Source organism: Leuciscus leuciscus (genome assembly GCF_965113295.1).
Source record: "Leuciscus leuciscus genome assembly, chromosome: 3".
NCBI classification, from domain to species: domain Eukaryota; kingdom Metazoa; phylum Chordata; class Actinopteri; order Cypriniformes; family Leuciscidae; genus Leuciscus; species Leuciscus leuciscus.
The window spans coordinates 18,629,340-18,654,953 of record NC_138727.1 but is presented as its reverse complement, the minus strand read 5'-3'; the positions used below and the strand labels follow the sequence as shown (position 1 = coordinate 18,654,953).

Below are 25,614 nucleotides of genomic sequence, written 5' to 3'. Positions count from 1 at the left end.
TAATTTGTGTCTTTTTATACGTTTCTAATTAGAACGTATGACTCTACTCTCAATAATAATTTCTGCGTCAAAAAAGCCCACTAATGATTTCCTTAGATATTACGTCAATACGTCCCAGTCACTGATTGGCTGCTGCTGCTGCAACGTCTCCGTTATCCACACGTATGTTTCGCTGTAATGAAATTCATGTCAAATGGCAAGTGCCCAATATTAAATTGGTCATATTTTTATTTAGGAGCTTTATAAATTACATTTAAATAGTAAAAAAAAAAAAAAAAAACGTTTCGTTCTATGACATTTCATTTGCTCGGTTTAAATCACAGACAAATTAAGATTTAGTTTGCTCTTGCTGAAGTTAACGAGGCTCTTAGTTTGAAAAGACTTCATGCCCCGGAAGCAGACGCCCATGCCCGCCCCTCTCAGAAGTGTTTACGTTGCTATCCTCCTCCCGGTGGGTGGGTGTGTGTATGAATGTGTATGTGTGTGTGTTTGCTGTGTGTGTGTACGCACGCGTGAATGTGTGTGTGTTCTTCGTTAGTTTATATATCAAGGATATAATAGTTTTATTCATTCGGGAACAAGGCACCTCAGACGGAGGAACCTCACCTGCACAGCCTTGATTCACACTGAGGAGTGTTTTAACTGAAGAACTTCTGCGAGACAAGGTAAGTCTGTGTGATTGATTTATAACTATTTCTTTCTTTCTTTCTCTTAAAAAGATTTTAAAGTGGATCTTATTGAACTCATTGAATTTAAAGTTTGTGGTTGAAGCTATACAGAATATGAACTGATCATATTCTTTAAGTCTGTAAATTATTGAACAGATCAGTTATAAAAGTTGAAAGAGTTCAAATAACCTTGTATTCATCATGAGAACATAATTAATCAAATAAATAATACATTTCATTACATTTTACATGTTAAAAGCATCGACAGGCGTCATCTATTAAACTTTTTTGGGTGGGGATGTGTTCACTTTTATCTTTAAAAGCTGATCTTCTGGTTCTTTTTAGTCATTTTATGGCTCTTAAAGAATAGCCATACACGTTAATTGCGTAACGGTTCGTTCTTTTGAGTCGAATATTTTCAATGAATCTCTTAGCTGACCGTTTCTCAAAACGGCTCTGAATGATTTGTTCGCGAATCGGGTTGAATCAGTCTTGAGTGATTGTCGAGTCAACAGCCGCTGAACAGAAGATTTCTGAATTGAGGATTAGACTGATGGGGTGAAATATAATTTATATACACTTTTAATATTCACATTTATTTTATAATTATTTTGAAAAATAACGTAAAATGTTTTAGGTTTTACAAATTTAACAAACAAACGAGACCGAGTTGAATTTAGAATAGGGATTCATATAATATATTTTTTAAGAGATCACTGAATATGTAATATATTACATATACTATATAAAAGAATCACTGAATCTGATTTTGGGACGCTGAGTGTTGCAAAGGAGCAGGACTTCTCATCACTACTTAAAGGGACAGTTGACCCAAAAATTAACATTCTGTCATTAATTACTCACACCCTCATGTTGTTCTAAATCTGTAAGACTTTCATTCATCGTTAGAACACAAATGAAGATCTTTCTGAGGAAATCTAAGACCTCTCTGTTCCTTCATTGACAGCTATGCAACTGACACTTTGATGCTTCAAAAAGTTCATAAAGCGATCGTAAAACTAATCCATATGAATTGAGCGGTTTAGTTAAAATTTTCTTAAGAGACACGATCACTTTATATGACGAACAGATTGAATTTAGGCTTTTATTCACATTTAAACATTCATCAACTCACACATCAGTTGAGGTAAAATGAAGCTCAAGCATGTTTGCTTGACGTGTGAGAACCAATGAGGTTCATTCTCGTGTTACGCAGCGCCTTTGAGCTTCCGCAAGAACCAATGAGGTTTGTTTTTGCTCGTCAAGCAGATTCGGTTGAGCTTCTGTTTATGTTTGCAGATCAATGTTTAAAAGCCTCAATCAAAACTGTTCATATAAATCATATAAAGCGATCGAGTCTCTTCAGAAAATCTGGACTAAACCGCTCCTATGGATTAGTCTTATGATCTCTTTTTGAAGCATCAATGATTCAATGTGGTAGTTGCGTGTGGCAATGGAGGGACAGAAAGCTCTCAGATTTCATTAAAAAGTTCTTCATTTGGGTTCCGAAGATGAACGAAAGTCTAAAGGGTTTGGAACGACATAAAGGTGAGTAAACGATGACATAATTTTCATTTTTGGGTGAACTATCCCTTTAATGTCACCTGGGGTTAGTAATATGATACTTACCACTGACCTCCTCATGAGCCCCTGGATCCCTGCTGAAGAGGATGAATTGTAATCGGCTGGTTAATAAGAGGCCATTCATAATCTTCACAAAATCTGTTGCACACCATTTATGGCCATAAACTGTCACTTTGATTCCATCTGTCTCTCTTCTCAGATGTTTCAGATTAAAAAGATTTGCTGTATAGGCGCTGGGTATGTTGGTGGTCCGACATGTAGTGTCATTGCCAGCATGTGTCCCGAGATCACAGTAACGGTGGTGGATGTTAATGAATCCCGGATCAAAGCCTGGAACTCTGATACCCTGCCCATCTATGAGGTAACAACGCAAAAGAAAAAATAATGCAGTTGACCTGCTAACTTTCACCCCCTTTGTGAGCATAAATCTGATCTTAAATGTTTGTAATTTATGAATGCCTTGGAATACAGACCTATTTTTTTAAAGCAAAAAGGGAAGTGTAAAAAGGTTTACCATAACGCAATTGTACAAACTAAACTCTTTTTTTATATATATATTAGGGGTGACCCCGAATAGTCGAAGATTCGATGCTTCGATAGGAGGAGCCTGATTCGACTACCGATCTCATGGTCGAATCTTCGTTATGAAACGAGGATCATGCCACTTTGGCTATATGAGGGCGCTCAATGTCTGATTTCACATAGAACTAGCTTTTATGTAAATACGTTAATATTCAGCCTATTATGATAATGCTGTAGGCCTATATAAAAATGTGCAAAGAACGAAGCTTTTAATAAATATTTTTTAACGTGCGTGAATAAATCCAAACACCCCGTGACAGATTTAAGTTTCACTTTCAATCCGTGACCGACAGAGGAGCGTCTTCTTATGTCTGGGATAAGAAAATCTAAAGTGTGGATGTACACGATTAGAAAGGATATTCTCCAAGGCTGGATTTAGCATCAGGAAAACCATGATCGCACTTCTGCCGGCCAACGTTAACATGTTTCACGCATAGACTGGGTTTCACGTTAGAATGTATTTTATCCGCGCGCACAATTTGAAAAGACTCCAACGGACAGACAGAGTGAAAGACTTTCAGGATTTGTTCTCTCGATCAGGTATCGGGTACAAGTGATTTTAAAACTTTTCAGCCGGTTCTAATTTTATTTTTGGATGCTGTGAACATTTTTAGCTAAAAAGACTGCCTCTCCAGTTTAGCATTTATTGTTGTTTCTGCAGTTAAAAAGACAAAGTTGAAAATTCTGGCTACTATCGTTATTTTAATAATTTCTTTATTTTTATTTTATTTATTAATCTGTCAGGGTTATCTAATCTAACTATTTGTGGCTTGTGTTTTGAATATATGTTCCCCTGCACTTTAGGCATTTTGCACACATTTGCTCCTCATCCTGTGACTTGATTCTGATTTATTTCGTTTTGTATTTTTATTTATTAGAAAGGTATATTCTGTTATAATTTAATTTAGTAAATTAATTGTTTATTTTTTCGGTGCATCGATGTTGTGCTGTAGGCTGGCCTGCTCGCACAGGTAATTTAGCCGATTTAATTTGATTTGCATGTGAAATGCAAATCTGCAGTGTGGCCTTTCTGGAGTTATTTATGTTATTTCTTAGTTTTATTGATCAAAAATGTTTTTATACATTTTCTTCTATATCTTTGTGTGATTTTCTGTACATCGCGGCTTTGAAACGTTAAAGCCCCGCCCCCAGCCCCACCCCCATACACATGATTCGACTATTAGTCGACTATAGGCAAGACATGACGATTCTGATTCGACTATGAAAATCCATAGTCGGGGACAGCCCTAATATATATATATATATATATATATATATATATATATATATATATATATATATATATATATAATTTATTTAACACAAAATCTATATTTTACAAAATCGTTTTCTTTAAAATGTCTAAAATTGCTAGAAAATCAAAGCAACGTGTCTAATCAAGTTGTTTCCCAAGTTTTAAGTTGATATCACCAAAATTGAGCCCCTCTAAAAGGATTTAAAGCACTGTTCCCATGGTAATGCAATGTCCAATTTCAAAATGGTTTTCACAGGATTGATTTTGAGAGTTTAAGCTTTCGAATGATACCTAATTTATGATGATTACTGAAATATGAAATAAAAAGTGAGCCATGTGTCCCCCGCTACAGGGACTCTAACTATCCAAGCACACAAATATATTTTCCTCATTCAAAATATTTTTACCCCTAAATAGTACATTTGGTAGATGTGTTTAAAAATGTAAAGAAATACTTCAAATGCTTATCTAATAACAAATTTAATTTAAAGGGTTAGTTCGAACCAAAAATGAAAATTGTCATAATTTACTCAACCTCAAGTTCTTCCAAGCCTGTATGAATTTCTCTCTTCTGCTGGACACAAAAGAAGATATTTTGAAAAATATTGGTAACTAAACAGTTGATGGGCACTATTTGTTTGACTATTTTGTTACCGACATTCTTCAAATTATCATCTTTTTTTGTTCAGCTGAAAAAATAAATTCATACCGGCGTGGAAGTACATTTAATGATACATTGAAATGATACATTTAAATTTTAGGGTGAAATGTCTTCTTTTTAATGAGAAATGACCATAACCAGTTGTGTTGTGAATGTCTCTTCTTCTTGCTGTTGTAGCCGGGTCTGAATGAAGTGGTGCTGTCTTGTCGTGGGAAGAACCTCTTCTTCTCCACAGATATCGACACTGCCATTAAAGAGGCTGATCTGGTCTTTATTTCTGTGAGTGCAACAAACTATTTTAATGTGTTTGTGCATATACCTGTTGGTCTGTAGTGTGTGCACAGACTATAATATCTTTCTCTCTCCTCAGGTAAACACCCCAACTAAGACGTACGGAATGGGCAAAGGTCGCGCTGCTGACTTGAAGTTTATTGAGGCATGTGCACGGCGCATCGTGGAGATGTCGGACGGGTATAAAATTGTTACGGAGAAGAGCACAGTGCCGGTCCGTGCAGCTGAGAGCATCCGCAGGATATTTGATGCAAACACCAAACCCAGCCTCAACTTACAGGTGTGTAGATGTGAACGTCTAAATATTCCTGTTCTTATATATGGGGAAGGTGACCAATAAAAAATGATGTCCATGAGCTTTTTTTTAACATCAACATTTTTGGTTAAATTGTAAATAAATATATTATTTGTTTTAGGTGCTGCATTTTTAATCACCTTTTTGCGATACATTTTCTCAAGTACAAGTATTCACTGTAATCATTCACATTAAACTGATCAAAAGTGACAGTAAAGACTTTGTTATAGAAATTTCTATTTCAAATACATGCTGTTAAACTTTCTATTCTTCAGAGAATCCTAGAAAAAAATACCAGTGTCCACAAAACTTAGGACAACTATTTTCAACACTGATAAACACACACACACACACACACACACACACACACACACACACACACACACACACACACACACACACACACACACACACACACACACACACACACACACACACACACACACACACACACACACACACACACACACACACATTTTTACACAACCATCTACTTGTAAATATAATCAGGATTAGGCTGTTGTTTTGAAAGGGATTTTCTGTGAAGTTTTTGCCTCTCTCAACTCTAAAGTGAACTTTTAAAACTGGGTTTGTGGACCTTCACAGTTTATTCTATTCTGTGTTAATGAGCAACCTTTTTCCCGTCTTTGATTACAGGTTCTCTCTAACCCAGAGTTCCTTGCGGAGGGTACAGCAGTGAAGGACCTGAAGGACCCAGATCGTGTCCTGATTGGTGGAGATGAGACTCCAGAGGGTCAAAGGGCTATCAGTGCTCTCTGTGCAGTTTATGAGCACTGGGTCCCCAAATCACGCATAATCACCACCAACACCTGGTCCTCTGAACTTTCCAAATTGGTATGTACATGTTAGGTATGAAATTGGTATGTACAACTGTTCTTGTATGTGCATAGACACAATAGTAATTTTACCAGCTGAGAACTTGGGCTCTTGGTCAACTTGTTTGGTGCGCACCAAGGTTCAAACTTGTTCACACTTGTTCAAATGAACCGCACTAACAGAGCACCAGAGTTCGCTTTAATCCAACCAAACCTCCCAGGTGAATGAGTTAAATTGTAGCCAAACCTTTAATTTGAATTCATATTTTGTACATGTTTTAGGCAGCGAATGCATTCCTGGCTCAGCGCATCAGTAGTATAAACTCCATCTCTGCCCTGTGTGAATCCACTGGCGCTGATGTTGAGGAGGTGGCCAGAGCCATCGGCATGGATCAGCGCATTGGGAGCAAGTTCCTCAAAGCCAGCGTGGGTCAGTACATTTGTTTTTATCCCATCTTAAGTTCCACATTATTGGAACTTTTTTGCTTTGTGAAAGTGTTCAAAATGAAATAATAGAATGAGATTAATGAGAATTAAAATTGCCTTAATATGTATGTGTCTGAATCAGGTTTTGGAGGAAGTTGTTTTCAGAAGGATGTGCTAAATTTGGTGTATCTGTGTGAGGCACTGAATCTCCCAGAGGTTGCTTCATACTGGCAACAGGTAAACCTCAATTTGAATACTGATTTAATAATCCACATCCTTTTTCTGACCAGTTTTTCAAGGCTTTTGTACACCTCATATCTGATCGCTTCTCAGACAGCTCCTTGCGCTCTAGTCTCTATTTAAACGCTCGCACATCATGATGTTAACTTGGGAATTCAGCTTGGAATTTTTAAATTGTGATTTCCAGGACATGAAAAAAATCTTGAAAATAAATACATTAAAAACTTTACAAAATATGAAACTATTCTAGTAAAATATGGAATAGTTTTGCTCAGTTATGCACAGCTCTAAAATATTTTATCAGCATATTGCACTCTGTTGATTCGTAGCCTATCCGTTGAAGTCAGAAGTTAACATGCACCTGGCAGAATCTGCAAAATATCAATAATGTAAAATAAATAAATAAGAGAGATCATAAATTACATGTTTCTTTTTTTTATTTAGCACTGCAACGAAAATGTTTTATTATAACAGATGTTAACATATAGTCCACAAGATATATCTATTAGTAAAATAAGAACAATTTCCAATCATCCCGTTCAAAGGTTGTGTGTTGCCTTGAGCATCATTGCATGTTTGCAGCTTACGATCATCCAGGTAACAACACACACTATTAAGAATTAAGAATCAAGCATATGCAAACTTTTGAACTGGATCTTTTGTGTAAATTCAGTTTAAATGGTCTATATGTATACAAACATAATGTGACTTGAACTGTACATATATTTAAAGTTCCTCTCAAATTACTTTTGGTGCAATAAACAATCCTAAGTAGTTTATTTTTCTCGCAAGACAAATAAAGTATAAATTTTTTTTGTATTTAATACAATTTCATTAGAAATCAAAGTGAATCATTTTGACTTTGCAAAAAAAAAGAAGCTTTTGTTTGACAAAACCTATGAATCATAAATCGAATCAAGTGTGAGGCCCCCTAGTCCCGCAATCCCAGAACCGGGCCTGCTTGGTGGCATATGTTGGCTTTGTTCAATGAAAATTTGCATCAAGGCAGCTTTAATCTCACCAAAAGTCATCAAATGGTACCAAACATCATTGGTTGTTACATGAACAAACAGCAAGTTTAAATATGTGCAGGTGCACTTGAGATTATTTGAGAACTGTGATGGGGATGATTTTTTTTTTAGCAAATACCGACTTGCACTAACATTCAAAAGTTTTTAAAGAAATAGAAAATATTTCTATTCAACAAGAATGCATTAAATTGATCAAAAGTGACCATATAGTCTAGTCAAGTCAAGTTTATTTGTATAGCGCTTTTCACAATACAGATTGTATCAAAGCAGCTTCACAGTATTAAATTAAAATAATACAACAAAGTTTGTTTCAAGAGGAATATATTGATTGATAAAATTAAATTAAATATCCCCAAAATATCCCCAACTGAGCAAGCCAAAGGCAACAGTGGCAACGAACCGAAAAACTCCATCAATTGACCTAATAGGCCGTCGAGATCCACTTTCCTGCATAGGCCGATCAGTGTATGACATCAAAGTACCGCGAGAGTGATTTGAAAGCATACCAAGTTTTATTTACGGTAATTACATGGCGTGAGCACAGCAAAACTCTTCTGAAAAGTGCCAATGTTGAGAACCCCTGGTATAGGCATTTATAATGTTACAAAAGATTTCTATTTTAAATAAATGCTGTTCTTTTGAACATTCTATTCTTAATAAGAATAAATCTTTCTTGAACATCAATCAGCATATTAGAATGATTTCTGAAGGATCATGTGACACTGAAGACTGGAGCAATGATGCTGAAAATTAAGCTTTGCCACCAAAGAAATAAATTTAATTTTAATATGTATTAAAAATGAAAACAAATATTTTAAATTGTTTAAATACAAATGCAGCCTTAGTGAGCAGAAGAGACTTTAAAAAGCATTTAAAAAAATCATACCAACCTCAAACGGTTGAAGTCTAGTGTACGTTCTGATGAACAATTTGATATCTAGAAATTATTTTGATTGTTTTTGTCTAATCTTTTACTTTGTATTTCTGTATGTGCAGGTGATAGACATGAACGAATATCAGAGAAAGAGATTTGCCTGTCGGATCATTGACTCCCTGTTCAACACAGTTACAGGGAAGAAAATCGCCTTGTTAGGTTTCTCCTTCAAAAAGGACACGGGAGACACCAGGTACATGCAGGGACACTTTGAACCAGTCATTTTAATTTATGACCGCTTTATCACATATTATTATGTGAGAAGTCAAAAGCTGTCTCTCTCTCTTTTACCTACAAAACAGACAGACTGTGAGATGTCAGAGCATGAGTTGATCATCAACTTTGTGTAATGAAGGTTACACAAACTTTTCTTTGTTTGAACTATCTCCTATTTAAAAACTTGCACACTTAAAACAACTCAGCACATGCTAAGCGTGCCCATCCCACCCGTGACCTTTATCTAGAGTTAATGAGAACAAGTCATGCCTCTTCATGTTTATCGTCTCAGAAACATGACTCTGCAGATTATTCCCCCCCAATTATTCTTTGTTTGCACGTTCCAGACAGACAGTTAGCCTGTGCATTAGTGGTAGGGATTTTTCAGCGACTTTTTGCAAGTTACATCAATACGCCAGTGACAAATGATTAACTTTTCCATTTATCAGCCAATTTGGCTACTACATTTTTAAGTTACCGGCCATTCAGAACTTCTACTAGCTAATATATATGAAGACTTCAAAAGCCTCTCAGTCCATCTAAAGTTTTTGTTTAATATAACATTTTTTATTAGGCTCCTAGTATGTATAGGTTTCTACCCAAGTACCGGCATTTCTGAATGGGCTGAGGCTGGGATTTAGTGAGTTTGATGTGAAAGTATTTGATGAACGTATACTATGTGCGGAGAGTATTCATTCAATATTATTATCAAATTTTTGACAGAGGTTGCTTTTAAAGGCTTTTGCATCGGAGGTCTTCATATATATGTGTGTGTGTGTATTATAAAATTTGGATTTCATACATTTGATTTCTTATTCAAACTAAATCCTGTCATCTAGCTGTCTCCTCCCTTCCTCTTTCATCCTCATCACCAAAAATGTGTTTTAGGTGGACAGATCAATACAGTACAAAAAGCATAAAAAAATGTAGGATGTTGGAAAATAACAATATCTTTCTGTTAAACAAGTTAACTTGTTTACTATTTAATCTTTGCTATTGCTTCAATGCAAATGAAGCGCGCCATTATTTGTTGCGAAGTGACGTGTGTTCAAGTAAGCCAGATATGCGCAGATTCTGCGCAATACGTTGTATTGACTGACGAGTTGAGAATTTGCGCTAAATCTGCGCAGATTTGGCTTTCACAAACTTCAAAGTGAGTAAATATAAGTAACCTGCCAAATTGGCTGGTGATTTGACAGCGTTACCCGCCACAGTTGATTTTTACTCGCATTTGGCGGGTGTTAATTTAAAAAAAAAAAACAATTTTGTTGCTCAGAGATGCACTATAGTTAGTTTATTCTATTTGGAAGTATTTTCTTTGGTAGCTCAAAAATATGCAAATTAAATAGTGTTTTTTTTTTTTTCTGAATGAAAGTTACTCTATTAACTGGTTTATTTTTTTCTCAAACAATATAACCCCAACAATTGAGTGAGATTTACCTTTGCCCAAGATGACTTGCAGTGCATTATTTTTTTTTTGCTACTGTCCTACTAGTTTGCCAATGGAATCATAATTAGTCTGTAAACGGGAGTCTTGTGTTCTAAGTCCATCCTATGTGCATGTGTGTTTCAGAGAGTCGTCCAGTATCTATATCTCTAAGTATCTGATGGATGAAGGAGCCAAGCTGCATATTTATGACCCTAAAGTGCTAAAGGAGCAGATAATTCTGGACTTGTCTCAACCCAGCATCTCCGGAGACAGCCCAGAGAGAGGTATGTGTGTTGAGCAGATAAAACTGTGCTTTAGGTCTCTTGGAATGATAGGAGAGAAAGACAGTGCCGTGTCATGCTGAAACTCATGTCTAGGAATGCGGGACAAAGTTTGTCTTTGTGTTTCTGTCTAATTTGACTCTAATTCTGTCTGCAGTTTGTGATCTTGTAACGGTGACGTCAGACCCATACGAGGCGTGTGAAAGTGCACACGCCCTGGTCATTTGCACTGAGTGGGACATGTTTAAGGTACATGGCACATGCACAAAAAACACACACTATTGTGTGACATCACTCCAAACCCCATGTTGTTCAAACAGTTCCAAATAGGTGCTGTTTATTTGTGGTACATTGTGCTGCTTATTTATGGTTAAGTGTTATGTTTGTTTTTAGGATCTGGATTATGAGAAAATATATCACAAGATGTTGAAACCAGCATTTATCTTTGATGGACGACGAGTCCTGGACCATCTGCACACTCAACTACAGAACTTTGGCTTTCAGGTCAGTAGTTATTTGTGCGCTTAACACGTTTATGTTTGGACCCACTTCTCTGACTCATTTTATTCACTTCATTAGTTTACATGGTTTAATGTTGTGTTTTGCATAGATCGAGACCATTGGAAAGAAGGTAACGACCCGAATCCCCTTCACACCATCTGGAGGAGCCCCACGAATCAATGAACCACCAATCAAGAAAGCCAAAGCCTAAGACACTGACACACACATGCATGTGCACTTTATATTGATTAAAGTCTTTTGCTAAGAAAACCAAATTAATTTGTGACCGTTCCTGGAAAACTACAGACTCCTCTGTTTGTAAAAATGCATGTGTGTGTGTGTGTTGAACTGTTTAACAATGTTTTTTTTTAAGACTGAGTTTATCTCTCAAATTCTTTAGCAAAATGCAGCGATTTAATGTTTTAAAGACTATCATCTGTCTTAGTTTGTTTTAAATCATGATTCTTAGAATTTTTTTTAGAATGTTCATTATATACACACACATATAAATATATATATATAAATATTCCATCTCAAATCAAATTTTTTATATATATATATATATATATATATAAATGTACAACTGTGCTCAAAACTGGTGTTAATGCATTTCAACGTTCCACTACTGTTCTATAGAGTATTATTGGTTATGGTTTTCAGTGTTATGAATTTTAGTGGCAAAATTTCCTACTTATTTGAGAGCAATGTCTGAAGGAGCAGCAACATGAGGAATGGTAATTTTGGGACACGTAGGACACGAACAGTGTAAAACATTTGCCTTAAATTTGGCATGCGAGTACACCGTCAAATAGCTGTTTGTGTCACCCAGTTATTAACCATTTATTAATCTTTTGATATATATTGTTGGACCTGCACTGTGTATTATTGTAGAGTCACATCTGTAGCTTTTATAAAATCATCTCTTACTGTACAGGTTTGTAATTGTCATGTACAATGATTGCAGAAAACTGATTTCTTAAATAAATATGGACCAATCAAAGAAGCAATGTCGTCTATTCATTTCACAGACTTGAAATATGGAAGACAACCATGGCTGAAACAAACAAAATGCACAATTAACATGTATTTTGAAAAGTTTAAATTTAACATATTCTATTTATATTACTTAGATGATACACAATATACAGATCGTTAATCCATTTCTAAAACAATCAAATATGTTCTTTTAAAGAATGTTATTGCAACAATTTTATTTTGTGATGTGTATACCTGAAGGAATAGTTTACCCAAAAATGAAAATTTACATTTACTCGCAACCTCATGTTCTTCCAAACCTGGTTAAAAACAAATGTCATGAGGATGAGTAAATTATTACATCATTTTTATTGTGGGGTGAACTATCCCTTAAGTAGTGTTTATACTGCAGGGAAAGAGAGAGGATAGACAGGTGATGTTTAGCAGTTTTACTCTGCTGCCGCTGTGGTGTCTTCAGTCTTTCTCTTTTCCAGCAGATTCTTCAAAAAGAACTCGCCTAAGAAATATATATATAAAAACATGAGACAGTGCATTTAAACAAATAATGTAACAGTATGTGCAAGTGTGTGAGCTTCATGATTAGTTGAAACATGGGAGTCAATGTTTGGCTGCCCTGATGGTCAAAACTACACCGTCTTGTTGAAAAAGTAGATTAAATGCTGAATGGAAATGACAAGCTGCGCATAAATTCCTACAATGCGCATAAAAAGTTGAGTACATGAGTACAAGTACTCGGGTGGATTATTTAAAAATCCGATAAGAAGACATGCACATAAACTAAGACGATAAGATAACTGGACTAACCAGCTGACCAATTTCATGGCACAGATATTTTGCTGCAATTTTCCAGGAAACTAAAGTTAAATTCAAAACTTTGGATGGAAACATAGATATTGAGAAAAATGGTACTGCTAATGAATAGCGTTATCTAAACTAGGTATTATATAAATCTTTATAAATATAAACGTGCACTCAGGTTACCTGCTTTGTAAGAGGAGCGCACAAGTGGCCCACTGGCTGTGTAGACAAAGCCCATCTCCTGGCCAACCTTCTCCCAGTGAGCAAACTTCTCAGGAGTGACATATTCGTCCACCTTTAATCAGACACACTGTTAGAATGATGTGTGCCATTCTAAAAGTGCGTTATGAGTGATGTACCAGAATGAAACTAAAATGATGTATAAAACAGGAAATGTGGTCGTTATCTATAATAGATTACTTAAGGTACAGTCATATATTAACATTGTTCTGCAAATTTGTATAGGTGAAATCTAGTCATTGCAATATGAATCCACTTTTTCGTGTGAGGGCAAACACTACGTTTTTTTGTTTTTTTAAAGGGTTTAAGTTGGTCACATGGATTCACCGCATTGATCAATAGAAAGCTGCTTGGTTTAAAAGTGACTTCTAGGTAAGATGTGCTTCATACATTGCTACACTTTTAAAAATAGATTATGGACAATTTCGCTGACATTTTGTTTATGCGACCACAAATTTATTCCTGAAATTTGCACAAAACCAGCCAATCACACTGGAACTGGTGATGTCAGCCAGCATAATGCCACTGTGTGCAGAATGTATCAGATGGTCAGTGAGGAGACTGTGAGTGTGCCATCTAAAGGCCCGTTCACACCAAGTATGATAATAACTATAAAAGTTGTAAAAATCATTCTAAATGTAAAAGAATAGCAGAGTCCGCACACCACAACTATAACGATAACGGCACAGAGAAATGATATCCTAGCTGATGACTGATAAAAACATTGACAGCCAATCAGAACCCATCATGCTGAGCTAGAGCATTTAAAGCAACAGACGAGATGACATAACTGCAGAGCGTGCTTATAATAAACAGAAATATATTGTGCGTTTGTGTGGGTGCTAATCTAGTTATAGTTATCGTTCTTGTTGTGACTGTGAACGGGCCTTAAGACAGAGCTTGGTTGTTTTATCATTATGTATTGTTGTTGTACCTTGAGATGGCGTTTGGTTGGCTGCATGTACTGGCCCAGTGTTAGACAGTCCACTCCAGAGTCCCTCAATTCTGCAAGAAGACAAAGTACTCTCATATGCCAATATATGAATATTTATTTACCTCCTAATATAAACATAGAATACATCTGAAACTCTGGTATGAATTAGTGTAGGTTACGGCACGTTACCCTTAAGAGCAGCATGTATCTGTGCATCTGTCTCTCCGAGACCCAACATGATGGAAGTCTTTGTGAGCACACTGGATTTCGCTTTTTTAGCATGTCGTAAAACACTCAGTGATTGGTCGAAGTTTGCACGGGGGTCACGCACATGCCTTAAGGTCAAAGATCAAAGGTGAAAGTGAGATCTGCAATGAAATCTCCAAGCTTTGAACAGCAGTGAGAATCATAAAGGATGAGAACTACTGTTACGAATTTACTTGATAAGAGAGACTAGATATTTCTGCCATCTAGTGGTGACTACAACCATACTACAAAAAACAACTGAATTTATTTGTACAAAAATAAAGAAAAAAAAATTATGTATAATTATTATTTGGAAATATTTCAATATTTTATGAATATTTTATGCTTAAAAATAAAAATGCACAGAACTTTATCAAATTAAACAACACTTTGTTAAAGCTGTCTGTATTTCTTGACTTTACAAACTGCATTAAAAAGAATTCTTAAAAAAACACACAAGTATAAGAAAAATGTAACAGACATGACAGCATTTTTATGCGAGCGCACAAGATGCACGAACCTCTGTAGTTCTCTAACCGTCTCTATATTGTGAGCATAAACATCAAGCCCAGACAAAGCAATTTTCTCCACTGCTGCCAGATCACCGCGGAAATCAGGAGTCAAACACTCTACCAGGATTGTAGGGTTCCTTAGAAAGAAAAGATCATGTATGAGAGAAACGAATGAATGAGTTGATTAAAAAAACAAAAACAAAAACAGAGTAATCTCTGTACCTTTCTTTAAGGCTGGAGACGGTCTTTGCAAAATGTTCCGCTCCACCATCAGGAATGTCTGTCCAGCATAATACAAATATTGTACGGATAAGGAAACATTACAATACAATGGAGAATTTGAAAGACCCATGAAAACAAAATTACAATTAAGTTTTTCTTGGTCCATGTCTATTCGCTTATATATGCCATGCACATAATAATTTTTTTAAGATATACACATTTAAAAAAAATAACGGGTCTTCCGCTTTTAGGAAAACGACCAAAAATATTAATGACTCATCCTGCACTAAACAGATTTTTTTCCAATCAAATGCTTTTTAGGCAGAGGAGAATGAATCATCGCTATGACATAACTAAAGCTAAACTGGCTATTTCAAAACAATCAAGATGTCCTTGTTCCAAAAGCAAATACTGTAGGTCAACAAGAAAGGAAAATGTCAGTGAAGGCTTTTTACAGAGTGTTTAACTTTGGGTATTTGTCATTTCCTCACCATCTCTGTCCACTGATGTGAGGACTACATAGTCCAGTCCCCATGCTGCAATGGCTTTAGCTGTGTTATATGGCTCATCAGGGTCAAGAGGTGGAGGACGTCTCGCCGTTTTAACGGAACAAAACCTACAGCCACGTGTGCATGTGTCCCCCATCAACTATGGAACGAGTAAGGGAAATCAAGCAGAATCAAAATTCCTCTGTTAGGGAAGAAATACTGTTTGAAAGACCATTACATTGAGATATTATCCTTGTGTTTTTCAGACCCACCATAATGGTTGCTGTGGCAGTGGCATACTCTCCTCCCCCCCAGCATTCCCCAATGTTTGGACAACGGGCCTCCTCGCAGACCTGTAACCAAAGAAAGTGTTTATTTCATGTACCACTGGTCTAGAAGCATAAAGGAATAATAATTCACCTTCAAAATTAAATTATTGTCATCTTTTACTCTCCCTCTCTTTTGAAACCGTGGAACACAAAAGGAGTTATTTATAGCAGAATGTCCAAGTTGCTCTTTTACATACAGTAAAAATGGATTTTCAGTGAATAGCAAAATAACGTCCGTTTATCACACTACTATATAGCTATATACACTACCTTTCAAATGTTTGAGGTCAATACTATTTTAAAGTTTTTGAAAGAAGTCTCATGCTCACCAAGGCTACATTTATTTGATCAAAAATATAATAAAAATTCGTAGGATGGGTTGATTAGAAGCGAAACGTTTGCTCTAGACAGTGTTAGTCTACTCAACTGCTTACTCATGACACATAGCAACTCAGCTAAAAGTATTCCCACAACTTCAATTGAAAGTAGCTTACTTTTACATGTTGAGACATGCCTTCACAAGCATCTGAGAGCTATGACTGATGTACAATCTGCATTAATGTCAGTTTGGGGAGGTGCGATGCGTGAAATAGCCGTTTGTAAGGTTGTTTGAAAATATGCTTTGTTTTTGTAATTCAGCTAGTGTCGCAGAAACGTCATACTTCACCTTTAAAAAAATATGTCCCCAAACTTTTAAATAGTAGTGTATATAGTGCTTGTATGGACTACTTTTAAGCTTTATGGTGCATTTTTGTAGCTTGACAGTGTAAGAATTGATAAATTAGGAAATGCCGGACAGTCTGGTTGAAGAGCGACCAGACCCTGAGAGGACAAAAGGACCTCTCATGCTGAGACCACATGTAAAACACCCAAGAAAATGTATAGTTTAATGTGAATGATTATCACAGAGTATTTTTCATGTTTTGGTATCATTTAAAATGTGACAGTGTGACTGGTACAAATGTCTCATTTCCAAATAAGTAAAACACAAGGTAATAAGGGTTTTAAGAGTTTAAAGATAACTGACATACAATGGAATGTGATCTCCTGACAAATGGTCACACACCCCCAAAAGATGTAACCTCTGAATGCAAATTTATTTTGTTAATACATGTTTCCAAGTGAAAAAGGTCCTGACTATATAATGAAATGTAACAAAGGGTTCGGGGCCTTTCTGTACCTCAGATTGGCCCGTGAGGCTGAGAGTGAGACCTCTCAGCCTCATGTATTTCTTAATGTTGGGTTGTATCTTTTCTCTTTATCCCAGAGCATTTGATGTTTTGTATCGATTATCTTGATTATTAATTTGGCATGATACATTTACCTGACATAATAAATTGTTAGATTTGATTATTCTAACTGACTTTGACATTATTTTCATTAAAGAGTTAAAAGGAATAGTCAAACATTCGCTCACAATTAATGATCCACAGATATCATTAAAACCTTATCATTTCTGGAGTCAGATGAAATAACGAGAGAATACATATTCAAATGTATTGCATTTAATCAAAAAATACTTTGCCTCGAGAAAAGGACAGTAACACGTTAAGACCTTCCGCGCTGGTCGGATGCCGGTTTTGGGCCGATCGAGCGAGAGCTTACAACAGCCCCTGGTTCATTTCCACTTTCATTGTCCTGAAACCTTCTCTTGTTGTGATCCAAGACAGACATTATAGTTAACTTAAATGAATGTCAACATTAATTTTCATTTTTGAAAGAACTATTCCTTTAATTGAACTGTAAAATGTTCACTATTGTGTCATGAGCTGAAATGTCAGGCATGTTTTCAGCCACTCACTGTGTGTAGGTTCAGTTCTCTAAGTGTGTTCTTCAGTTTGTTGTAGTTCTTTCCTATAGGAATCTCTGTCTTTAGCCATGGTGGTAGCCTTAGCCTGGGAAAATAAACAACTGGTTAAATCCTATGGACTGGACTTTATATATGTATATCTATCTAATCATAAAAAGTATTAGGCCTATATCTTAACTCATATTTGATACACAAATTTATAGGCCCTCTAAATTTTCAACATAATATCTGCTGAAAAACCTGTTGCACACTATCTACAAATATGCCTTCTGTCCTCTGATTGAAAGTTTCACACTTTAAAAGGCCTTTTTGTAACCTTTTTCAGGTCATGGTTCATGAATTTTTGCTGTGAAATCTTTACTGAATTTATAAAGTAAATGGAAGAATAACTTTTATATTGTTAGTGATATTTTAAAATGAACTCTTACTGGACTGAAGCAACTGAGTTTTACTTCATTATCCATACATCCTTTTTTAGGAAAATCGGGTTAAAATGTAGCAAAAAAAAAATCAAATATGATACATCAGGCTCTTGAGGGATGTTTATTTGTATATCGCTATCATCATTGTATTTTATTATTATACGTTTTGCCACCCACAGTAAAAACTACAGAGCTTTGATCATAAAACTAAACATTTAAATATCCTCTAACTAATACATATTATTGGGAGAAATAGAATAACAACGTTTGTATTTTATGCAAGTAGGCTGCTATACTGTTACAAAGATCTCATTGATATACATTAAAAGCTATCAGAATTTTACCCTTTGGTGAAATATCAGCAACTACACCAAGTTGTATATTTTTGCTCAGTTCGGACCTCAGAATAAAATGGGTGTTTTTCCCCTCCTCGGGTATGAGCACCATATTCAAATGTTTGTCTAAACTAAAGGGTAAACTGTTCCATTAAAAAAATAAGTTTTTCTGACTATTATTTCATGTCAAGCTTGCTTTACAGGGTTATTTTCATACATTTTACCAGGCAGGATATAAAAATTAAAAGTCTGTGTACATTCAGTAATTAAAATCACACATCTCATTTATTAACAAATAACATCTAACGTTATGTCTAAAGGCACAATTGGACAGACCTTTGCAAAGTGATCACTGTGAATGAAGTCATAAAAAAACATGGTGGTATTGGTGGAGTATTGATTGCCATGTGCTTTGATTAAAAAACTGAAAGATTTCCATATTGAAAATGTTAAAGTGGTGTCCATTCGTTTACCTTTCTCCCTTCTCTCTCTTCAGGTTGCCTCTGTATTCCTCCCACTTGCTCTTTTCTGACAGTTCTCCTGATATGAAGTCCTGGAGGTTCAGTCTATCCTCTTTTATGTCCTTCTTCCTCTCGATGATTGTGGATGTGTTGGCAGCAGTGGTCAGTCTGTTACAGTAGTAAACCTGCGACCAGAAGCACGATTCGAGCGTGACCTCAATTTAAAAACTTTATTGTAATATCATTATCAAACAGTTCAGTTAGCTCAGCATAATATGCATATTAAAATAAAATAAAACTAACAAATTGTAATATATTAAATCGGAAGACATTATACTGTTATATTGCAGCAACTTCTATACTGGCCTGCACCGGTTGAGCACCGACAGGTAACGTTAGCACTTAACTATTTGACATTATATTTTTGTACAGTCAGTCATAAAACTAAAACAGAACGAATAAATCGCTTACATTAGACGCCTCAAAGCCTTTTGATGGTAAAAACAGATGATGAGAAGAATAACGACCCGCAGCACAACAACTTCTGCTGATCAACGCCATGACTTCAGATTCAGCATGAGCCTGTCATTGACAACAATCGCTCTGACATCGATTAACTTTGATTTAGACCAGAGCGTTATATACCTGACAAACATGTGAATGTGATATATTTTATTGTTATCATATGTAATAAATACATAAATAAATATTTCTAAAATCTCATTTTATTATATTTACTGATAACCTCAGTTGTTTTGCTTCAGTAACGTGATTTTTAGTATCGGTAATCGCTTGGTCGTGCCTTTTCAGACTGGCTTGTGACGCATGACGTACGGGTTACATTTACGTCATCACGTCCTTCCTCCTTCCTTTCCCCCTTAATCAGCGAGGTAAGAACATGGCGCATCCTGTTCTTGTGCATTTTAATCAAGTACCATCTGCACTAATGTCAAATGCGTTAGGTTTGCCTAGTGTCTCAAGACTTTGTTTACATGTTCATTAAAATATCTGTGGCTATATTAGTGCTGAAAACCCGATGCTGTTTGATAAGCGCCGTATGTCTGGTCAGTGTTTATCGGTTAGCCAGACGTGTAGGCCGTAGCGATTATAAGTCATTCATTAAACACTTTGATATTAAGCCATGTTTGTATCATTGTGACATTAGTAATGTTCATGTAACGTTAGCATTAAAACAGACTTAAAATTCAAAGACACGTTAACGGTACCACCAGAGTGTAATTGACTAGAATTGTAATAGATTCCACCGGGTTTGTTTAGGCTATCAGTATTTCTGTTATAATAAATGATAAAACTTGGTATTTGAGATGGACAGAATATGCTTTTGCTGACCGCTTTGTACTTGTTTTTTTCAGAATGAAGACCATTCTCAGTAACCAGACAGTGGACATCCCCGACAACGGTATGTCAAATAATCATGCATCACGTCCTAACCATTCACACACTTCTCGCGTGTATGGTTTAGAGAGTTTTCTCCTTAATTCACACCATGCCTTCATGTTTACTAAATTGTGTCTGTTTCCTTACAGTCGAGGTGTCCCTCAAGGGCCGCACAGTTACAGTGAAGGGGCCCCGTGGCGTTCTTCGCCGGGAGTTCAACCATATTAACCTGGAGCTCAGTCTGCTGGGCAAGAAACAGAAGAAGGTTTGCAGTCTTGATACATACTGTACCGCCAACTCTTTTAAGAGCTATGGGTAATGGGGTGCTCTCTTCATTAGCTCAAAACTATGGAACTATCTGCCCTCTTAAGAATAGGCATGCAGTAGGGTTTTAAAATCTTCCCTATAATTACTTTTTAATTGTTTTATTCAATACTTTGTTAATACTATACTGGCTGAAGTAATCTGATCAACAGGGAAAAAATAACTATGTAGTGTCGTGATGGGTATGTTTGTTTTGCATCTTTTGAACATGTAGGTCTTGAATTGGTCAGTTGAGGATACTGATTATTAAATATTTGCTAAAGGACATGTCAGCTTACTTTTTATATATGTCATGAAGGGGTAAACAGCAATTGACCTACCTGTAAGCCCCGCTCCCCTTAGTTACTGTTGCTATCTCGAACAACCAAACGGAGTTGCTAACTGTCTTACAATGACAGCTGTCGGTGTGAAAACCTTGTCCCAAGATGTTTTTGGTCAATTTTGTTAAAATTGATATTATAAATAAACCGGGCTTCAGTCGTATTGGTCCGTTCCCACAAATCTTATCACACTTTTGAAACGTGCTGGTGAGCACGCGCACAGTACGGTGATTCAATACATGAATACCCATGCCCATCCTCTCAGGATACCTGGAATCAGTGATACAAGTATCCCAGGCACATTGTTTTACCATTTTTGTAGCATACACACTATAAAACCGATGAGAGCTTCAGATCTTCCAATGTTTCTCTATGGTGCTGAAACCTAAAGATGTCTTGAGTTCCGGTCCCCGTGCAACTGATACTCAACTGTCATTGGCTCACCTGCGTTCGAAGGGAAAGGGTGCACTGAAAGGTCAATTATGCCTGCAGTAGCACAGATGACATTGAAGTTTTGTTCTGAATACATGTGATGCACACAAATGTGAATCAGAATCTGAAATCAGATTAGATTTCATCTGACAAATGCGTGCATGTTGCAAACATACCTTGTTAACTTGTGTGGAATTCAATGGATGATCTGTGTTTGTTTTAGCTGCGTGTGGATAAGTGGTGGGGTAACAGGAAGGAGTTGGCCACAGTCCGCACCATCTGCAGTCATGTCCAGAACATGATCAAGGGGGTCACCCTGGTAGGTAAACTCGATTTTGGTACATTCGTGCTCAATTCTTTATGCTCATTGTCTAAAGCAGATATAAAAGGACCGTTTTAGTGTCCTTCCCTATAATCTCGTTCTAGTTATATTGAAGAGGAAAAGATATGGACTGTATGATGTAATGCACGTTTCATTTGTTCTCTAGGGCTTCAGATACAAGATGCGATCTGTATATGCCCATTTCCCCATTAACGTGGTGATGCAGGAGACTGGCTCTTTGGTGGAGATCAGGAACTTCTTGGGAGAGAAGTACGTCCGCCGTGTTCGCATGAGGACAGGTATGTGTAAAGGCTTTTCGTCTGAATTGGTGTAATGTCTCATCACAAGCCCCTTAATTCTGCTGCAGACATGCCTGGTTACAGAATTAAGGTGTTGTTTTTTGGTAGGTGTGGCGTGTGCAGTGTCTGCTGCTCAAAAAGACGAGCTGATTCTGGAGGGTAATGACATTGAGCTGGTGTCAAACTCAGGTGAGCATCATTTTAAGATGTACTGTGCCAACCTATAATCATGACTAGAGTGCATGCAACTCAGTATCTCCTTGAAATTGAGTGGTTTGCATTATTTTAAACCACATGATGGTCTGTTTGCCCATTAAAGGGTCTATGAATTCTGTTAGCATTAGCACAATTTGAATTGTATTTCAAATGAACAAAGACAACTTGGATTCACCTAAAGGTCCTCTGGTTTCTGTCACAGTGTTTTAGTTAATCCTAGTATTGTGCGCAATGATGTTGTTTTTGTGATTGAGCATCTGTACATGCAGTTTATTGAAATAATCTGAATTACCAGTTTACATGCAAATCAATAACCTGGCAATGCAAGTAAACTGCATTTACAAGACCATATTATAAAGACAGGTGATTGCCCGGTGGTGACGAGTGTGAGGATTCATGTATTTTACTCAGTTTATTATGCCAGTTAAGATTTTAAAGCATTAAAAATCCAAGAGTAAACAAATGATCAAAAGTGACTCAGCCTTTTTTTCTGCCATTTGTTTGTCCTAATGTATATCAAATGTTTTTTCTTCCTTTACTGGACTCGTCGTGGTAACCCTTAAATCTAAGCCTAAGCTGTACCCTCCCTCACCTTGTCTGTGCTAGACCCGAGCATCCCTGTTTCCTCTGAGTTAATATGCCATTACCTGCTGGTCCTGATATATGTATCGTTTAGATTTTTCTGAATTGGACAATTTTAGCCTCCTTTCCTCCATCTGACATCCTTAACCCTTGGTTGTATTGTGATTTGAAGAGAATGTTCCTGATTGGGTGGTGTGTGAAAGGTGTGTGTGTGTGAGAGAGAGAGAGAGATAGACTGTGGTCATGTAAGTCTAGTGTGTGTGTGCATGCCTCACCTCCCCAGCCTTTCTTGTTTCAGCGGCCCTCATCCAGCAGGCAACCACAGTGAAAAATAAGGATATCAGAAAGTTCCTGGATGGTATTTACGTCTCTGAGAAGGGCACTGTAGTGGAGTCGGAGTCGTAGAGAACACGAGAGGTTAGAATGAGACCGCCGTGCAGGGCGACAGAAGCCGCTGCGGCCCCTCGCCTTTCTATCGGCTCTTTTCTGTGCTAGTTTTCCTGCTTTTTGTCCTTGAACATGTCTCTGTTGTCTGTTTTCATGTGTCATCTCTGCCAAAGTGCCAAATTTCAAATGATGCGATGTTTAGAATGAATTAACCATCTCCTGCACACCAAACAGCTTTACTTCACTCCATCTTTTATAGGGCTTTATTGCACGTTCACTGATCCAAGCATGAGAATACTTCTAACGTTTTAGTCCACAGCTTTAACAACTGGCTAGGTTTGCATGTTACATGACTGATTTCTGTATAGTTCTTACAGCACATGGGAGTTCTTGGGTGCACCACCATGTCATTTAAACTGGTTTGTCTTTACAATTGTTTTTGTCTTGTCTTTTTTTATTTCCCTCTCCCATCAGCTGCACTGATCCAGCAGGCCACCACTGTGAGAAAGAAGGACATCCGGAAGTTTCTTGATGGGATATATGTTAGTGAGAAGGGCACAGTGGTGGAACAGCAAGATGACTAAATTAGTCTGTAAAATCTGTCAATAAAGACCAACTCTGATTTTTCAACAACATATACTTGTGCAGTTGTTTTTGTTAGCACAATTTGATCATAAATCAATGACCGGTTATGGTAGATGGTATATTTTATAAATAAAACAAATTTTTTTCTAGCTAAAACCATATTGTATCTGATCAATAACTTCTCAATGAATGTGCAAAGTTTTCAATGGTACTATAACTATAACCCTTTTACTACATTTTAAAGGCATAACTGTTCAAAAACAATCCAAATTTATTAGTAGCATCAATATTACTGTGGAATGTTTTCAAACAATGTATTTTACTTGCATAAACATTCAGTTTCTAATGAAGAACTTTTTATGCTGCAATGGTTCATCAATGGGCGTGCATTTTCCTGTTTATCAATGAAATTCAGTCCCAATTAGTGTAAAATATGGGAAAGAGCCTAAATGTATAGTATTTTACAAAAGTATTTTGGGTAAAATCTAACCAATAGGTAATTGTTTTAAAATTTGTGTATCTGTCAAAACAGACCAAGGCCCAAATGTAAAGAACCTAAAAATGTTCTTAAGAATGGGCTGAAGCTTTGAATTTCTTTTTATTATTATTTTTTTTTAGTAAGAGTAGGAGCTATTTATAAAGCTGAAAGCAAGATTTAGGTTTTCAATCTCCACTTTTCTGCTGCCATCTTGTTACTAACTAGATTAGGATACCCCTCCATCACTCTTAAATAAGGAGCTGAGACTCTTAACACAGAAACTTACTCAGAATGAGTAAACTTAAGTGGGATCAGCATGTAAATACTTTATTTAACCCAGGTGGATATTTCCCTAACCTACAGTGGAGGTGGAGCTCACACACACACACACACACACACACACACACACACACACACACAGATATATATAGATTATATATATATATATATTTTTTTTTTTTTTGAGAATTATGATGGCTTTTGATTAGTATGACCAGTAATTTTCAACAGGAAACGGAGATAACTGCAAATAAATTGTGCAGTTCAAAAAAAAAGTCAAATTTGTGTGTTAGCTAATAATTTAATATGGTGAAAAGCATTGTTTCATAAATAATCTATAAATGATTTTATGATATTTATGTTTTGAACATGCATACATAGACTATGGAGACTTAAATTCCAGAACATAAAACAATTTCTGGAAATGTTTAGAGAAAAACTGTAAAAACAAAACAAAAAACGAAATGAATCAAAAGATTAAAATAAGTAACAGAATTATATATTTTTTTTTAATAAGAAAAATAAATGAGTAAATAAATATATTTACATACATACATCTAACAGTGCAGTGCTACTATGTGTAAGAAATGCACTTATTAACCTACTGGAAAGTAAACATTTTTTGCATAATATTTAATTATAATATTTTTATAAATTTTCAAAAAAATAAATAATTGGATGTTTTTACAGAAACAATTGATGCCTTTTAAAATTTTGAGGATGGAGATCCCTCGCACAAAGATTGTATGTTGGGGTCAAAAGGTTTCAGGTTAATTTTCATCTTTACAGAAAGCAGTTTTCATTCAAATGAATTTCTATAGCATAGGCATAATATATATATATATATAATTTATAAACAATCATATACGATAGCTCTAAGTATGATTTAGTTTTTTATACAATATTTGTTGCACTGAATTAGTGTTGCATTTTACGATGTGGAGTATCAACACACTAGCCGAATCTGAA

General features: G+C 36.1%; 3 protein-coding genes across 3 annotated transcripts; 2 read left to right on the top strand and 1 right to left on the bottom strand.

Annotated features, from left to right (window-relative positions):
* The first annotated feature begins 90 nt into the window (after positions 1–90).
* On the top strand, positions 91–12,233 carry ugdh (UDP-glucose 6-dehydrogenase). The gene is made up of 12 exons (XM_082164377.1): positions 91–665; positions 2,452–2,613; positions 4,928–5,029; positions 5,121–5,321; positions 5,994–6,191; positions 6,455–6,602; positions 6,741–6,835; positions 8,866–8,996; positions 10,593–10,732; positions 10,887–10,978; positions 11,123–11,233; positions 11,340–12,233. Exons 2-12 carry the CDS (start codon positions 2,452–2,454, stop codon positions 11,439–11,441), a joined length of 1,482 nt encoding a protein of 493 aa, XP_082020503.1. The 5' UTR covers positions 91–665; the 3' UTR covers positions 11,442–12,233.
* lias (lipoic acid synthetase) lies at positions 11,789–19,646 on the bottom strand. Its single transcript, XM_082164378.1, has 11 exons — positions 19,495–19,646; positions 19,036–19,208; positions 17,797–17,890; positions 15,939–16,019; positions 15,670–15,826; positions 15,179–15,236; positions 14,965–15,093; positions 14,388–14,533; positions 14,199–14,269; positions 13,208–13,319; positions 11,789–12,722 (listed from the first exon to the last, which is right to left on the bottom strand). The coding sequence occupies exons 1-11, from the start codon at positions 19,582–19,584 to the stop codon at positions 12,655–12,657; spliced, it is 1,179 nt and encodes a 392-aa protein (XP_082020504.1). The 5' UTR covers positions 19,585–19,646; the 3' UTR covers positions 11,789–12,654.
* A 243-nt stretch (positions 19,647–19,889) lies between these two features.
* Positions 19,890–23,938, top strand: rpl9 (ribosomal protein L9). Its single transcript, XM_082164385.1, has 8 exons — positions 19,890–19,913; positions 20,397–20,443; positions 20,571–20,686; positions 21,721–21,816; positions 21,986–22,118; positions 22,227–22,307; positions 23,215–23,333; positions 23,778–23,938. Exons 2-7 carry the CDS (start codon positions 20,398–20,400, stop codon positions 23,319–23,321), a joined length of 579 nt encoding a protein of 192 aa, XP_082020511.1. The 5' UTR covers positions 19,890–19,913; position 20,397; the 3' UTR covers positions 23,322–23,333; positions 23,778–23,938.
* The last annotated feature ends 1,676 nt before the right edge of the window (positions 23,939–25,614 follow it).

Excerpts from the sequence above, each read along its gene's own strand:
- ugdh (XM_082164377.1), top strand. The coding sequence starts at position 2,452 with ATGTTTCAGATTAAAAAGATTTGCTGTATAGGCGCTGGGTATGTTGGT. Across the intron at positions 2,614-4,927 it reads ATACCCTGCCCATCTATGAG|CCGGGTCTGAATGAAGTGGT; the intron begins GTAACAACGCAA and ends TTGCTGTTGTAG. Across the intron at positions 8,997-10,592 it reads AAGGACACGGGAGACACCAG|AGAGTCGTCCAGTATCTATA; the intron begins GTACATGCAGGG and ends TGTGTGTTTCAG.
- lias (XM_082164378.1), bottom strand. The coding sequence starts at position 19,584 with ATGGCGTTGATCAGCAGAAGTTGTTGTGCTGCGGGTCGTTATTCTTCT. Across the intron at positions 16,020-17,796 it reads GAGAACTGAACCTACACACA|GTCTGCGAGGAGGCCCGTTG; the intron begins GTGAGTGGCTGA and ends CTTTGGTTACAG. Across the intron at positions 14,534-14,964 it reads ACGGTTAGAGAACTACAGAG|GCATGTGCGTGACCCCCGTG; the intron begins GTTCGTGCATCT and ends TTTGACCTTAAG.
- rpl9 (XM_082164385.1), top strand. The coding sequence starts at position 20,398 with ATGAAGACCATTCTCAGTAACCAGACAGTGGACATCCCCGACAACG. Across the intron at positions 20,444-20,570 it reads AGTGGACATCCCCGACAACG|TCGAGGTGTCCCTCAAGGGC; the intron begins GTATGTCAAATA and ends GTTTCCTTACAG. Across the intron at positions 22,119-22,226 it reads CCGTGTTCGCATGAGGACAG|GTGTGGCGTGTGCAGTGTCT; the intron begins GTATGTGTAAAG and ends GTTTTTTGGTAG.